The following is an 18,873-nucleotide window of genomic DNA, read 5'->3' on the forward strand; positions in this document are numbered from 1 at the left end:
GCTGGATCAAGGATGAGACAACTATCTGCCAGTGACCAAGTGTCGTAACTTTTCTCACCATCGATTAAACCAAATGAACAAACGTTTACAGATTGGAATTTTTTATATTCGATAACTTTTTTTAACACCGTACTCTCCCATAAACTAATTGGCAGTATATCAGGATTGTGTGTGTTACTTTATATCATTTTCACTGAATGTTAATACTTAACTATAAAAGAAACTACGTTTAATTGACATACAACGTTTTAGTTAAAAAAATATTGTATGCATGGTAAGTTTTCTCATTTGAAAAAAATGACATTTAAATTTCTCCTTTCATACATTTGTAGCATGCTATACCTTTTTATTATATTTATTATATCTTTCTCACATTTTGTAAGATAACAAAATCGACAAACGGTCAACAAGTTACTGTTTTTTTCTTTGTTTTTTTCGGGGGGGGGGGGGGGGTCATTTTCTCATTTGAAATTATCGGTTGTCAAATCTGTACGATTATACAATTAACATATACAAAGTTTTGAAATATTGTATTCCTAAACCTTGTATTGAAGGATTTCAAAAAGAACCAAAAAAAGAAAGAAGAATGTCAAAAAACAAATATGTTAGAATTATATGTAGAATGAACTGAAACATATCATTAACTCTCTACCTTAATTGAAAAATTAAATGTCTGCATCAATACATTAGTACAAATGTATGAAAATAAATTAGACCCACTCTCATGCTGACATTTCCCTATGTATCTATGCGTGAATGGAGCTTCAATTAATATTCAACCGATACTAATTGACAATTTTTACCAGGGCATATCTAACAATTACTTTGCGAACAATAGGTATTAATACAATGACTTAAAATCCTGAAGACGGCAATTCATAATGAATGAATACCACAAATCTCTGCAAGCTCGTTTATGAAAACGTATTGAAATATTCGGCTTTACACATTCCTGAGGAATGTATATCCAGAAAAGCGTTTCGGTCGCATGCCATTTATTTCGTATTGTTTACATTTTTTATTGAAATAATATGATATTGGCAAATTATTACAATTATTGCATTTAAACTTTTATTTTAGTGAGACCTTGAAATAAATATTTGAATGATCTTATATGGATACGCAACTGCAAAAATTGATCGGTGTGAATTCAGATAACGGGTGATGCACGCAAAAAGGGGTTATTTGCGCTGTGTACAGACTTTATCCCCATTGTTAGAGTTATTGCGCCTCCTTCAGTTTTATTTTTTACTTGATTTGTCTGTATCTTAATGATTAGAGAGATTATAAATATCGATGAAGTTACTATCGTTTTAACACATGTTTAAATCACTCATATTTGAGATAAAAGACATCTAAATATTATGGAAAAGAAATGTGTAAAAATTCATGAAAAAAAAACTTCCAACATACTGAAAACAACGCTGTTCTTCATTTCGAGGTCAGAGTGACCCTTTTGACATCGATCAAACCATTTCATCTCACTGCAAGAGTAGAACCGTACTCATCACCATTTTAAGTCGAATTATATGGCAAATGTCGACCACGCTTTGTCTAAACTTACAAACAAAGCTCATGTGTTAAAATATCACCTACACAGCTACTTTTGCATTGGTACTATTTCTGTAGTACTGGAAATTTACTTTTAATATTTAGTACTATTACTTTGCCTTTAGATTTATTGTAATATTTAGGAACTTGTATTTTTCAGTACTTGATTTGTACATAAAATATTGATACAAAAATAATACCAACAATGATCACAGTATTCCATGTGGGAACTTTTTGTGATTTGAAAAAGACAAACTTTCAAAATGCTGAAAATGTAACCTTGTAACCAAAAATATGTAGTATTTAAATTTCAAGTACAAATCAAGTTCTGTAAAATACAAGTACATGTACCTAATGTAATTGCTACAATAATTTTAAAGTAACAAAATAGTACAGAATATTAAAAGTAGATGTCCAGTACTTCAGATGTTTGGTACTGAAGTAGTACCTATGCAAAAGTAGCTGTGTATATCAAATAGATAATTTATTGATTACTATTATATATTTACGAATAATGTAATACATAAAGTTGGGCAAATATAACATGTTCAATTGTATACATGTAATTGCTTTCATATTAATTAATTTTTTTAACAATCAAAGAACGGGCAACTAAGATCTATTTAAGATAGACAGAGCAAAAGTGTGAACAGAATGCGATTGTTTCTGATGTTAAACAGTTTAACATGTTATTCAAATGAAGATAGTTTTTATAAGATTTGTGCTCTGGTTATCCATGCATGCAATATATATTTGGCTCTGAAATGATCACATAATTAATGTTTAAGTTTTTTTTTCAAACGTTTACATGTAATATAGAAGATGTGGAATGATTGCCAATGAGACATTAACAACTATAGCTCACCGTACGGCCTTCAACCATGAACAAAACCCATATCGCATAGTCAACTATAAAAGGCCCCGATATGACAATGTAAAACAATCCAAACGAGAAAACTAACGGCTTTATTTATATGGAAAATGAACGAAAAGCAAATATGTAACACATAAACAAACGACAACCACTGAATTACAGGCTCCTGACTTGGGACAGGCAAATACATAAATAATGTGTCGGGGTTTAACATGTTAGCGGGATCCCAACCTCTCCAAAACCTGTGACAGTGGTATAACAGTACAACATAAGAACGAACTATAAAAATCAGTTGAAAAAAGCTTAACTCGTCAGATGGACAAAAATACAAGTGGACGTGGCCGGGTACTTGTACATCCCGACAACAAAAAGACACTAGGAACAGATCTGAGAGTACTCGCAGTTATATGACAGCTAGTTCAAAGCATCTAACAACTAACGAAAAAAAAAATAATGCATCTAAGACAAAACTAGCAATCCGTACACATAGAAAATCCAATGGATTTAGTGTAAAGACGTCATAAACAGTCATAGAAAACATGAAATTGTACAATGCCATTTACAGGTATCGACAGATTGTAGATCCATGCATGTGTATATGTATATAACATACTAGTTATATCTAGTTTGCTTTTAATTGACTAATAACAAAATCAATATTTATACCAATAAAAACAATATTCAATGATCGTATTACAGTGTTGAATTGGTTACCTTTTAGAATAAGTTTGTTTATTTAAAGGAGCGATAAGTTTACAAGGATCATTTCTAAATTTCCGGGCACGGTTAACAACATTTCCGTAAAAATGAGGATGTGTTATCCCGTTTCAAATAAGTTTTCTACAGGTACAACCAAACTTCAAAACCAAATCTTTATATCAATGGAAAAATTTAGTCAAGATTTTAAGTAATTTATGGTAACGATATCCCTGGTTTAATCATTTACCAGTAATACATAGATTGCCATAGACTAAATGTCAGATGACAAACCTGCGAAAAATATGAGTTTTGAATTACTGCGTCTTATAATATTCCTGTAATTGTTTGATAGATGCTCTCTCATATCTACAATTTACTTGTCTCGTTATCGTACGAAAGCCGAGAAGGCTCACCTATAATTCAGAATTCAACATTCAGAATTCAGCATTCAGAATTCAGAATTCGGAATTCAGAATTGGGAAATACTATTCTTTCTAATGTTATAATCTTAGTTATTATTGTAATAATTACTATTTGTTTTCTTTGTGATATGCAAATTTAATAACTATCTCCATGTCATCTTCTTCTTCTTATACAAACAAACCGAGAAACAAGAGTAAAAGATAACAAATACGAAAAAACTAAGTGCTTCGTTAACAGGCATAATTTTATAATGTTCATATCACAATTGCAACATATATCAATTATTACAATATGTATGTTATAAAATTTGATAAAAATGATTTCCGAATTCTGAATTCCGAATTCTGAATGCCGAATTCTGAATGCTGAATTCTGAATTTTAGGTGAGCCTTCTCGGCTTTCGTATTATCGTAATAAAAGCGGAATAATCCAATGATGTTCAGGAGATTTCAATGAACAAAGCTGTTTAACTTTGCATCTTTTTTTAATTTTGATTTTGATTTTTGTTTGTTTTTGTAAGACGGTTTTTTATGTTCAAATATACTAATATAACCTCTTCGATGGTCTAGTATGGTCGCATTTCGCTTTAGTTGCACTCCAATCAACAGCCAGATCATTTTGAAGACTTTAAGATTAGAATTTAAAATGACCTTTCTATTAAATTCCGTTTAGCATACCAATTTGTATGCTGGTTAAATTTCATTAGCATGATTAGGAAACACTATCACTGCACCATCAATTCCATGATTAAGGTTTATAAGAAAAGGCGATGACGGAATCACTAATACTGGGCATGTAACCAAGAGAAGACTCTGCGTTTTACTCTGATTTACCTAATAAAGAGCTATACAAGTTTAAACTTCTGTACCTCCGTGTATGTAGCACACTTATACTGCATTTTTGTCAGCAGTTTCTATTCATTACTTCATAGTTGATATATCACACAAACTTAAACATAGATATTTCATACATGTACCCCATGTTTCAGTTCCGCTGATGTTCTATTTTCTGTTTCCTGAATATTTCTATTACTTTTATAAATCTATTAAATTTGAAAAAAGGAAAAAATGGCAGAACCAATAATAGATGAAAACTTCACAATTTTAGATAAAGAGGGGGGCCGAGTGGTCTAAAAAAAGAAGTTTTTCTACTGTAATCACTAGCCAGTAAATACTAAAGTTGTTAGTTCGAACCCAACTTGTGTTGGCACACTCGAGTTCGATCTTAATCGACTAGGAGTGTGATGTTTCCTACTAATTTACGGTGGTTTTCCTTGGGGGACTTTGGCTTCCTCATCCAATAGACACTGACCGCCACAAAATATGACACTAGTGTTGAAAGTGGCGTTAAAAACAACCATCAATTAATCACAACTTTCAATGTTAATATGTAAGAACAAAAAAACTCTTCCCACATTGTTTCGTGAAAGAGTTTCCTGTTGATCTAGCGCTCGGTGTATATATATGTAGTAATCATTTTCGATTATTTACGAATGTGTTTCATTCAATTTATGAAGTAAAATAAAACATGAACATAGTTGTTGACAATATCATTCTAAAACATTTATAAAAAAAAAACTGTCGTCAATTTCTATTCCAGATGCTGCATCATTTTTTTTTACACTCCACTGGACGTTCATTGTTATCCTAATGAAAAATATATAACTAACAATATGTACTAGACGCTTGTCATAATCAATGACGATCAAACAAAACATTGCTTTTCACTACAAGATTTCTTTTTTTTTTTAATAAAAAAAATTTTTTAATAAAAAAAAAAGTGCATTGATTGCTTTATACGTGATACATTTTTTTACATAAGGAAATACCAGTACCAAATCAGGAATATGACAGTTGTTATCCATTCATTTGATGTGTTTGGTCTTTTGATTTGGCCATTCGATTGGGAACTTTATGTTTTGAATTTTCCTTGGATATCGGGTTTTTTTTGTGATTTTGCCATTCGATGGGAACTTTATGTTTTGAATTTTCCTTGGATATCGGTTTTTTTGTTGTGATTTTGCCATTCGATTGGGACTTTATGTGTAGAATTTTCTTCGGATATCGGTATTTATATGATTTTGCAATTCGATTGCGGACTTTATGTTTTGAATGTTCCTCGGATATCGTTTGTGTATGATTTTGCCATTCGATTAGGACTTTATGTTTTGAATTTTCCTCTGATTTCGGTATTTTTGGTGATTTTGCCATTTGGTTGAGGACTTTATGTTTTGAATTTTCCTCGGATTTCGGTATTTTAGTGATTTTGCCATTTGATTGGGGACTTTATGTTTTGAATTTTCCTCGGATATCGGTATTTTTGTGATTTTGCCATTTGAATGGGGACTTTATATTTTGAATTTTCCTCGGAGTTTGGTATTTTTGTGATTTTACTTAATACATTGTGTCAGTGCAAATGCAAGTGTAAAATTATCTAAACAATGTCGATCTCGACTTTAGTGAATATCGCCATCGTTAACAATCATTTATTACATTGTTTGTTCCAAGGTAAACTGGTCAGGTTATATAACTGGTTGTTCTGAATGTCGGGTTTTTGTCTCTTTGACACATTCCCCATTTCCATTCTCAATTTTATACTATACCAAAAAAGCAAAAAATGAGAATGAATGAAGACTATTTAGTCGGTGTTAACAATTATTTTCTGATCATCGTTATTTGCTATGACTATGGAAGACAATGAGGGAATAGTTTAATGTTGGAAAGCCTGCAAAACATATCTGACCAACACTACGAAATTTACAAATAATGGGAGATAAGTTGTCGTCCACATGTAGGCAATCTTTTCGCCGAGCAAAGATATGAAAACATGCAGTATGAATTTAAGTCATATGAAACCTCAAATTAAAAAAAAATGATGTATATGTTTTTTTTATAACAAAATGCATAGTTTTCATTATTAAACTAATGTACATATACTTTTTTCTGAAGAAAATTCTTTAATTTGTCCACATTTAGAAGAAGTTTACTTTTTTTAATTGCTTGCAATTCGCCAACATATTTTCCGTACGCAAAGTGACCTTAGCGTGAACTCTCTCGTGTAAATCCGGTGATCTCAATACGCAAAATCTGTCCCTGCTTTTTTGTTGATTGTCTACTATAAGGTGACAATCGGTAAACTTCGGAGTCAAATCACGGCATTTAATGAGCTGCCATATTAGTTAAATCATAACAGACAAAGAGAAAATAAATTGACGATTATACGATATATTTGCGTAAAAAATGATAAAATCGTGCTTTGGTGACTAAGTTTATGATATATACATGCATATATAGGATCAAGAATTGGATAAACATTATTTTTCACCATGCACAGTCACTCGTTTCATATTACTTTAACTATAGCTTGATTTATTGAATTAACTCTCATCCAGATCATATGAACTGTACATGTCAATTGCGTAGGTACTTGGGGACAGGACAATTTATTTGTTGCCCTCTACTTTTTTTCCAAAATGTGATTTTATGTTTAAATTGGTTTTCTATTGATTTAAATAATGTACGATAATAGATAATAACAGTAAAAAGTATAAACTAACATGAGCAGGTTTACATTTTATTTATAAAAACAAATTGTCCTGTCCCCAATTCAATTACTTATGGTCAATTATGTCCCAACTATGTATTGGCTTCCGAAGCTACACAAAACCCCTTACAAATATAGATTTATTTCGTCTTCAAGCCATTGTTCAACTACTAAATTGTCTATAATAATTCTTCTTACCAGCACACTTGGTACAATTAAAAACCTGATAATAAATAGTTCAAATAAGGCCTTCGAAAATAGTGGAATAAATTACTTTTGGAGTGTCAAGAACTCGTTGGAAGTACTTGATAAATTACATGCTTATATTCGTGGTTTTGAATCTGTTCAAAGTTTTGATTTTTCTACCCTGTATACCACATTGCCTCACATTCTCATTAAGAAAAAATTCACACACCTAATTAAATGGGCATTCAAAAAATCAGAATGTAAATATATATGTTCAAACTCTTTTAGGTCATTTTTTAGTAGCAATAAACAAAAAAACTATGTTAATTGGACATGCTTTGATACTATATATGCCCTTGAATTTTTACTAGATAACATTTTTGTTCGCTTTGGGGATTCCGTATATCGTCAGATTATCGGAATTTCAATGGGGACTAACTGTGCACCACTTATTGCGGACCTGTTTTTGTATTGTTATGAGTTACAATTTATGACAAAAATAAGCAAAGACCCATCGAAACAACATCTGATAAACAAATTTAATAATACTTTTAGATATTTGGATGATATTTTGGCTCTCAATAATGACGACTTCAGTATGTATATTAATGAAATTTATCCTGTTGAACCTACTTTAAATAAAGCTAATACTAACAATGACCACTGCCCTTTTCTCGATCTTGATATCTATATCACTAATGGAAAGCTGAATACTAAAATTTATGATAAAAGGAATGATTTTTCATTTCCTATCGTTAATTATCCGTTTTTAGATGGCGACGTTCCCTTGTCACCATCTTACGGTGTTTATATATCTCAACTTGTACGACTCGCTCGTGTATGTAATAATGTTTTAGATTTTAACGAGAGAAATTTATGTATTACTCAAAAATTATTACACCAGGGTTTTCGATATCACAAACTAGTCAAAACATTTACTAAATTTTATCATCGGTATAAAGACATCATTCGTAAATATAGCTCAACATGCAGACTTCTAATACGTTCAGGTATTTCACATCCAATTTTTTTATGGAAATATTCTTTATAAAGCACAAAGGTGTCAGTATTCACCTCAGAAACTTACAAAACCTTTGAATAGACTTATTAAGAAGGGATATAATTACGATACTGTTGTCAAGTCATTAAAGATTGCATATTTTGGCGTTAATATTGAGTCACTGATAAGGTCTTTGCATCGGAACTAAACACATTTATTCTAAAAACAGTTGTTGGCATGACACGGGCTATGTTCTTCTCATATTTGTTATGATGGTATGATACTAAACCCCTAACACGAAGGATTGTGCCTGATGTTCATATGATGAAATCATAATCTTTTAGTCAGTTTAATTGAAGTCTGGAGCTGGTATGTCAGTTAACTGCTAGTAGTCTGTTGTTATGTATGTATTATTGTCATTTTGTTTATTTTCTTTGGTTACATCTTCTGACATCAGACTCGGACTTCTCTTAAACTGAATTTTAATGTGCGTATTGTTATGCGTTTACTTTTCTACATTGGTTAGAGGTATAGGGGGAGGGTTGAGATCTCACAAACATGTTTAACCCCGCCGCATTTTTGCGCCTGTCCCAAGTCAGGAGCCTCTGGCCTTTGTTAGTCTTGTATTATTTTAATTTTAGTTTCGTGTGTACAATTTGGAAATTAGTATGGCGTTCATTATCACTGGACTTGTATATATTTGTTTAGGGGCCAGCTGAAGGACGCCTCCGGGTGCGGGAATTTCTCGCTACATTGAAGACCTGTTGGTGACCCTCTGCTGTTGTTTTTTTATTTGGTCGGGTTGTTGTCTCTTTGACACATTCCCCATTTCCATTCTCAATTATTTTAATTGCTAACCGATGGAGCAGCAAGATGTAATACTATTCTCTACCCCTAAAAATCCTAAAATCTGAATTTTTAATTTTAGCAAAGCGTTTCAAATTGTTATAGAAGGAAATTATCACACCTTAAATACACAAAGTGTTTAAATTTTACAGCTAGGGTGTATGAAAATAAGTATTTATCATTATTTTAAACCTGACATCTATTAGTTTTAAGTTTGAGGTTCTTACTTTAAAATGGGATAAAAAAAAACCTTGACAAGTTGAAATGAGAAATATCGGAATTACAAAAACGTCAAATTGGAAATAAAAAAATATCAACTTAACACTAATAAATGAAAAAAAAGAAACTAAGAAAAGGTTAAAAAGGGACAGAAAAAATCCACTAGGAACTGAGAAAATGCTATAGTGAGACTAAGAAATGTCATGTTGATCAATGTTAACGTTAAAAGTGACTAACATCAATTTAGATGTGAGTAATGTCAACTTAAAGTCATAAATGTGAGAAATGTGAAATTTTCTAAAGTGACAAAAAATTATCGTCAATGTTCGATGGATATCATGTCGTTCATGTCAATCAATGATCTCACTTTACATTACCCAATAAATTGCAATATAATTTTTTATTGTATATTTTTAGCAAGCTGTTCTTCTTTATGTTATATATAAGATCTGTTTAGAAATTTTGATTAGGTAATATAATAATTTCAAACAACAGTCTGTTTTCAATCGATAATATTTTTGTTTTATTTATTTATATACGTTTTTATCAAACAGACTAAATGAAAGGAAATCTGCCGATCAGTTATATTTTGGACACATTGATATGTATTAGAATCGTCTGTATATTTTGTACGTAAAATGAATCAATATAGTTATATTTGCAAAATACATTTTCTTCTTGGATTGGTCATCGGGATTATGACAGCTTTCTTAACAATAATGCTTTTCTTACATCCTCGTTATCAACATACAAAATTTTCAGCGTTTAAAACACATGATTCATTCTTTGAATTAGGGACTATGGCGAAAATATCAGGTAGATTGTCTGATTTTGTAAAGTATGACAACTCAAACAGGACATCCGGTCAAACCGCAACCAACATCGACGACAGACATATGCATCAAGGTAAGCGTCCTCCTATTATGAAAATGTGCCGTTCCTGATATATATATAATGTTTGATATATTATATCAGTTTAAAATGTGATGCCTTAAACTTCCAACGCAATTGTTTTCAGTGATCATTTTCAAACTTGGTTAGGGATACCGGGTAAACGGTAACCATGAAGAGATCGTACCTAGAAAGAATATAATAAAAGTATTTCACAATCGCTTGATACATATGTACATGTGCAATCCATGGATGAGTTAAAGACCTGTCTACTCAATCAACTAAAAAAATCAAACACAAATTGCGAACCATATTTCATAACAATGTATGCGATTGATCACGACTGTAACATGTGAAATCCACTGTTACCTAAATATTAAATAAAACAACACAAGGCCTCAATCGTAGCGATATACTTAGTGTTCGCTTGATTACAATTGAACATCAACTGTCAACACTATCGGTTTAACAAAATAAAATCACCAAGCCTCGATTGTAACGATAAATCATATCAATAGTTATCAAAAGTACCAGGATTATAATTGTATACGCCAGACGCGCGTTTCGTCTACATAAGACTCATCAGTGACGCTCATATCAAAATAGTTAAAAAAGCCAAATAAATACAAAGATGAAGAGCATTGAGGACCTAAAATTCCAAAAAGTTGTGCCAAATACGGCTAAGGTAATCTACTCCTGGGGTAAGAAAATCCTTAGTTTTTCGAAAAATTCAATGTTTTTTAAACAGAAAATTTATAAAAATGACCATATAATTGATATTCATGTCAACACCGAAGTGCTGACTACTGGGCTGGTGATACCCTCGGGGACGAAACGTCCACCAGCAGTGGTATCGACCCAGTGGTGTAAATAGTTATCAAAAGTACCAGGATTATAATTTTATACGCCAGACGCGCGTTTCGTCTACATAAGACTCATCAGTGACGCTCATATCAAAATAGTTAAAAAAGCCAAATAAATACAAAGTTGAAGAGCATTGAGGACCTAAAATTCCAAAAAGTTGTGCCAAATACGGCTAAGGTAATCTACTCCTGGGGTAAGAAAATCCTTAGTTTTTCGAAAAATTCAATGTTTTTTAAACAGAAAATTTATAAAAATGACCATATAATTGATATTCATGTCAACACCGAAGTGCTGACTACTGGGCTGGTGATACCCTCGGGGACGAAACGTCCACCAGCAGTGGTATCGACCCAGTGGTGTAAATAGTTATCAAAAGTACCAGGATTATAATTTTATACGCCAGACGCGCGTTTCGTCTACATAAGACTCATCAGTGACGCTCATATCAAAATAGTTAAAAAAAGCCAAATAAATACAAAGTTGAAGAGCATTGAGGACCTAAAATTCCAAAAAGTTGTGCCAAATACGGCTAAGGTAATCTACTCCTGGGGTAAGAAAATCCTTAGTTTTTCGAAAAATTCAATGTTTTTTAAACAGAAAATTTATAAAAATGACCATATAATTGATATTCATGTCAACACCGAAGTGCTGACTACTGGGCTGGTGATACCCTCGGGGACGAAACGTCCACCAGCAGTGGTATCGACCCAGTGGTGTAAATAGTTATCAAAAGTACCAGGATTATAATTTTATACGCCAGACGCGCGTTTCGTCTACATAAGACTCATCAGTGACGCTCATATCAAAATAGTTAAAAAAGCCAAATAAATACAAAGTTGAAGAGCATTGAGGACCTAAAATTCCAAAAAGTTGTGCCAAATACGGCTAAGGTAATCTACTCCTGGGGTAAGAAAATCCTTAGTTTTTCGAAAAATTCAATGTTTTTTAAACAGAAAATTTATAAAAATGACCATATAATTGATATTCATGTCAACACCGAAGTGCTGACTACTGGGCTGGTGATACCCTCGGGGACGAAACGTCCACCAGCAGTGGTATCGACCCAGTGGTGTAAATAGTTATCAAAAGTACCAGGATTATAATTTTATACGCCAGACGCGCGTTTCGTCTACATAAGACTCATCAGTGACTCTCATATCAAAATAGTTAAAAAAGCCAAATAAATACAAAGTTGAAGAGCATTGAGGACCTAAAATTCCAAAAAGTTGTGCCAAATACGGCTAAGGTAATCTACTCCTGGGGTAAGAAAATCCTTAGTTTTTCGAAAAATTCAATGTTTTTTAAACAGAAAATTTATAAAAATGACCATATAATTGATATTCATGTCAACACCGAAGTGCTGACTACTGGGCTGGTGATACCCTCGGGGACGAAACGTCCACCAGCAGTGGTATCGACCCAGTGGTGTAAATAGTTATCAAAAGTACCAGGATTATAATTTTATACGCCAGACGCGCGTTTCGTCTACATAAGACTCATCAGTGACGCTCATATCAAAATAGTTAAAAAAGCCAAATAAATACAAAGTTGAAGAGCATTGAGGACCTAAAATTCCAAAAAGTTGTGCCAAATACGGCTAAGGTAATCTACTCCTGGGGTAAGAAAATCCTTAGTTTTTCGAAAAATTCAATGTTTTTTAAATAGAAAATTTATAAAAATGACCATATAATTGATATTCATGTCAACACCGAAGTGCTGACTACTGGGCTGGTGATACCCTCGGGGACGAAACGTCCACCAGCAGTGGTATCGACCCAGTGGTGTAAATAGTTATCAAAAGTACCAGGATTATAATTTTATACGACAGACGAGCGTTTCGTCTACATAAGACTCATCAGTGACGCTCATATCAAAATAGTTAAAAAAGCCAAATAAATACAAAGTTGAAGAGCATTGAGGACCTAAAATTCCAAAAAGTTGTGCCAAATACGGCTAAGGTAATCTACTCCTGGGGTAAGAAAATCCTTAGTTTTTCGAAAAATTCAATGTTTTTTAAACAGAAAATTTATAAAAATGACCATATAATTGATATTCATGTCAACACCGAAGTGCTGACTACTGGGCTGGTGATACCCTCGGGGACGAAACGTCCACCAGCAGTGGTATCGACCCAGTGGTGTAAATAGTTATCAAAAGTACCAGGATTATAATTTTATACGCCAGACGCGCGTTTCGTCTACATAAGACTCATCAGGGACGCTCATATCAAAATAGTTAAAAAAGTCAAATAAATACAAAGTTGAAGAGCATTGAGGACCTAAAATTTCAAAAAGTTGTGCCAAATACGGCTAAGGTAATCTACTCCTGGGGTAAGAAAATCCTTAGTTTTTCGAAAAATTCAATGTTTTTTAAACAGAAAATTTATAAAAATGACCATATAATTGATATTCATGTCAACACCGAAGTGCTGACTACTGGGCTGGTGATACCCTCGGGGACGAAACGTCCACCAGCAGTGGTATCGACCCAGTGGTGTAAATAGTTATCAAAAGTACCAGGATTATAATTTTATACGCCAGACGCGTGTTTCGTCTACATAAGACTCATCAGGGACGCTCATATCAAAATAGTTAAAAAAGCCAAATAAATACAAAGTTGAAGAGCATTGAGGACCTAAAATTCCAAAAAGTTGTGCCAAATACGGCTAAGGTAATCTACTCCTGGGGTAAGAAAATCCTTAGTTTTTCGAAAAATTCAATGTTTTTTAAACAGAAAATTTATAAAAATGACCATATAATTGATATTCATGTCAACACCGAAGTGCTGACTATCAAACATTTCCTGTCCACTCAATAATCTAAAGCAATCATTACAAAGACGCAATGACAACCTCTCTTGATTGGTCTTCCTGGTTAAATATGATAGATATAGTAAACTTTTAACTGTTTGAACCAAATGCACACGAGTGCACACGTTAAAATGTCTCGCCTTCTTTATTAACCATTGATATTATGTTGATAGTCCTAAATATAAAGATTTACTACAACTGTCACATATACTAAATATGATCCAAGAAAATGAGGTCAAGGTCATATAAAGTTAAAGTGAAATATATGTACACCTTCCAATGATTCAATTAATCAAAAAAAGTTGTCCTATTGCTTATCATGCTTAAAGTTTCACAGACTTAATCAAATAAAATACACCTGACAAATGAACCATGCAAATAAGATCAAGGTCAAGTAAACCATTCCAGGGAGATATGTACAGTTCACAATCCTTCCATACAATAAATCTTGTTGACCTATTACTTATACAGTTATAGTTAAAGAAAAGCAGATCAAAAGACAAATACTTAACACTGAGCAATGAACCGTGAAAATGAGATCAAGGTCAAATAAAACCTGACTGACATGTACATGATAAAATATTTCCATACACCAAATATAGCTGACTCAAAAATCTAACTTTGACTACTGAACCATGAAAATGAAGTCAAGGTCAGATGACACTGCTATCATTCCATACACTAAAAAATAGTGGACCTATTGCATATTATATATAGTGTAAGATAAACATACCGAAACACTGTATCTTAACTATAACCACTGAACCATGAAAAATAGGTTTAGCTCAGATGACACCTACCAGTTGGACATGTACATAATATGATCATTCCATACACCACGCATAGTAAACCTATTATTGCTTGTAGTATCCGAGATATGGACTAGAACACCACAACTTAACTTTGTTCACTGGTTCATTAAATGAGGTCGATGACAAGTTAAAAATGTCTGACGGGTATGATGACCTTGCAAAGTATGAACATACCTACTATAGTTATCATATTCGCAGGCTCGACAATAAATGCAGAACTATCAAAATAATATCATTTCAATTTATTCTCATTAATTTCTAGATATGATTAAAGGTTTTCCTAAACAAAATTCTTCATGTGTTGGCCTTCCAAAGCTGACTATATCATTGTATATATGGTATGAGTTTTCTTAGTGTTGAAGGCCGTACGATTGTCTATAATTGCTGACGTTCAGTTCATTTGAACTTTGGTGGATATTGTCTCAATTGCATTCAAACCCCTTCTCCTTATTTTTATTATAATGTGTTACGTCAGATGCACATTTGTCTACATACATTTTGTAAGACTTAGCAGTTGTGCTCAAATCAAAACCATAAAAAGGCCAAAACAAATTCAAAGTGAAAGACCATTCGAAAACCAAAAATCCAGAAGTTGTGCAACTTACGGAAAACCTTGATGTTTTCAACAGTCAGCATTTGATTCACAGTAAACTCACAGAAAAAGAACACAATGTATCAGTGATATGTATTGTCAATACAAACCGGATAAATAATGGACAGCTGATACTCTCAATAACGAAAGGTCAACAAGTAGTGGCTTATTTAGTTATTCCAACTCAGCAAAGATACCCGGACCAGTTGTTATTTAAACTCAGCAAAGATATCCGGCCTATTCTGTTTTATCTATATAAAACTCATCAGTTAGGGACGATTTTAAAAATTAGAAATACGAAATCATATACGTTGTTGGGAAGCATTTAAAACCAACAGTTCTTTCAAATATTGAACAGAAAATATTCATTCGAAAACAATGCCTTACCTTTATGATTATATCCCAAATATACTTATCAGAATAAAACAAGCAAAATGTTATATACAAATAAACTCATCATAGATACCAAATTGAAATTATACATTACACCAGACGCGCGTTTCGTCTACAAAAGACTCATCAGTGAAGCTTGAATAAAAAAATGTTTAAAAAGGCCAAATAAGTACAAAGTTGAAGATAATTGAGAACCAAAAATGTCTGACAGTTTTGCCATTTATTTTATTTTTAGATAATGAAATAACAGCAAAAGATCTAGAAAGAAGAATTCGGGTATTATGTTGGGTAATGACAAGTCCTCGGAACCTAGAGAAAAAAGCCCTTCATGTAAAAAATACATGGGGGAAAAGATGTAATATATTACTTTTTATGAGCTCAGTATCAAATTTAACTTTCCCAGCCATTGGTCTGAATGTTTCAGAAGGTAGAAAACATCTCACTGAGAAGACAATTCTTGCGTTTAAATACGTATATGAACATTATAGGGATAAAGCAGATTGGTTTATGAAAGCGGATGATGACACTTACGTTATTCTAGAAAATTTAAGATATTTTCTGAAAGACTATAATACAAGTGATCCTGTTTATTTCGGTAAACATTTTACCTATCCCACTAAACAGGAATATATGAGTGGTGGGGCGGGATACGTTTTAAGTAAGGAAGCATTAACAAGATATGTCATGAAAGGAAATGATTCTACAGTATGCAAGCAACATGGACCGAATGAGGATGTCACTATGGGTGAATGTATGGGAAAAGTTGGTGTTAAGATTGGCAACTCTACTGATGCACTAGGTCGAAGTAGATTCCACTGTTTTATCCCAGAATATCATTTGAAAGGAAATTATCCAAAATGGTATTACAGTTTTTCTGTGAATGACCCTCAAAAGGTAATGTATCTTAAAAGAGAGGCACAAAATAATACAAAATATATAAAGCAACTAAAATCCTTCATGCTTAAATCAAACAAATTATAGTTCGGAAAAGTTACTTTATCAATTGGTCATACAATATGTTCTTCTCTTTGACATATCCAATAAAGGGTCCAGAGTCACACACAATGGATCATATTATATGTTTTGAAAGTTAGATTGTAATCATTCTGCTTATTTTGGAAGCTGTGATTGGCTATTTGTTTTGTTTATTTGTTTATGTATGTATATATTTATTTTAAAGGGTACAGAGAGTGTGAGTGACTATGCAATAACTTTCCACTATATCTCACCTGAACAAATGCATGTAATGGATTTTTTTATCTACCATTTGAGACCGTATGGTATATATTCTGGCGAGCAGCAACTGAATAAAAATAAATAAAATGCAAACAACAACGAATATAAAATATGTTATGCATGTGGGTGCAAGCGAATTATTTATTTATTTAAGGAGTTACAGAGACTATTGTGTATATCAAACTCCGTAAATATGTAAAGCTACTATTGTTCTTTGAAATAGTGTCCTCCGAGATAATTTTTCATTGTTATGTATTATGCTGTGGTGTCCCTATTTATGAAGAAATGTCTCAGGTCCCAAATGAAATTTTGTCTACATGTCAATATATTTCATTGATTTAGTGATCATTGTGACTAGTTAAAGTGATGTTATCCAAAGTGAACGTTATATTTTGTTTTTATTAAGTCAGACAGTATTGTAAAGATAGAATCATGACAATTTGTGTCAAGAAAGGAAGATTATAAAACAAATCAGATTTTTTACAAGTATACATGATACAGTTAAAGTATTTTATAGACTGTGTTGATAATAACAAATATATATTATAACTAAGTGATGGACATAATACTTTACTATAAACATGCGGATATAGTACAATTAACATATTTGACTTAACATATTTATAAAAGCAAATTTGAAATTAGGTTATAATTGAAGATATCTTTTTGATACTAGTATATCAAAAACATATAAACATATAAACAGAAGATGTGGTATGACTGCCAATGAGACAACTCTCCCCAAGAGACCAAATGAAACAGAAATTAACAACTATTATAATGGTTTACCGTACGGCCTTGATGTCTTTTTATAAATAATAAATATTAAGTATTTTCAATTATAAATATAAAGAAGTTGCATGATTCATGCAGTTGTACTGTATATATGAGAATTATTAGAAGCAACATTTCATAAGTACATGTATACGGTCACATTCTCGTAAAGGGAAGTACTCTTACAACTTCGTAAAATAGGATTACTCAGGGAAGACAGATGTTGTCATAAAGAAAATTTTACAGTGGAATATTGTCAGGGACAGTGTTCGTTTTTGTAATATTGTCCTGAAGAACTTGATTTTTCACGGCGTTCAAAAAATCTATATAAATAAGGGAAGGGGCCAATCTATCCCATTGTTAGACTCATAATTTTATATTTTAAAAGTTAGAGCTTTGAGAATTATATATTTTTACTGAAGATTCACTAATATAAATATATGGACACAGTGCAGACGGTGTTGTCTCGAATCTAAATAGCACGAGTTGGAATCCCGGGGAGGGAAGAACAAAAAATTCTTCTGCATTAACATTGATGTGCTCAATATATTAAGAGTATTTATATTTATATATAACTCGTCTAAACATCAACCCAACAATGTTAGATCGGTAAATTTGCTTTCGCAAATTTTTGGTTCTTCCCTCGCTGGGATTCGAACCCATGCTACTGTGATATCGTGACACCAAATCGCCTGCACTGCAGCCGTCCCGCTAGACCACACGACCACCTGGGCTCTCAAAAAAAGAGCTTTCGCTGGCCAAGTGTTACCTTTCCACGTCAGTTTTAATCTAGCGGCGTACTACAGTACATGATATATAAGGCATGAAGATGTTATTGTTACAGATCAGCTAAATTATCTATAGTAAAGGATCCTACAAATTAATGTAGGATACAGTCACAGAAAATAATTATATTCATAAGTACGTCTGAGTCAGTGACAACCCTACAACAGATGTATCCATCGGATCGCCATCAATGATGGTGATACATGGCTGTGTACATAATGTATATACAACTCGTCTAAACATCAACCCAACAATGTTAGATCTGTAAATTTACTTTCGCAAATTTTCGGTTCTTCCCTCGCCGGGATTCGAACCCATGCTACTGTGATATCGTGACACCAAATCGCCTGCACTGCAGCCGTCCCGCTAGACCAC

At 32.6% G+C, this 18,873-nt stretch overlaps 1 protein-coding gene across 1 annotated transcript; it reads left to right on the top strand.

Moving 5' to 3' along the window:
* Positions 1 to 9,916: 9,916 nt before the first annotated feature.
* Positions 9,917 to 17,313, top strand: LOC139481667 (glycoprotein-N-acetylgalactosamine 3-beta-galactosyltransferase 1-like). Its single transcript, XM_071265121.1, has 3 exons — positions 9,917 to 10,247; positions 15,938 to 16,596; positions 16,883 to 17,313. Exons 1-3 carry the CDS (start codon positions 9,980 to 9,982, stop codon positions 17,021 to 17,023), a joined length of 1,068 nt encoding a protein of 355 aa, XP_071121222.1. The 5' UTR covers positions 9,917 to 9,979; the 3' UTR covers positions 17,024 to 17,313.
* Positions 17,314 to 18,873: the final 1,560 nt, after the last annotated feature.

Source organism: Mytilus edulis, chromosome 7 (genome assembly GCF_963676685.1).
Source record: "Mytilus edulis chromosome 7, xbMytEdul2.2, whole genome shotgun sequence".
Taxonomy (NCBI): Eukaryota; Metazoa; Mollusca; class Bivalvia; order Mytilida; family Mytilidae; genus Mytilus; species Mytilus edulis.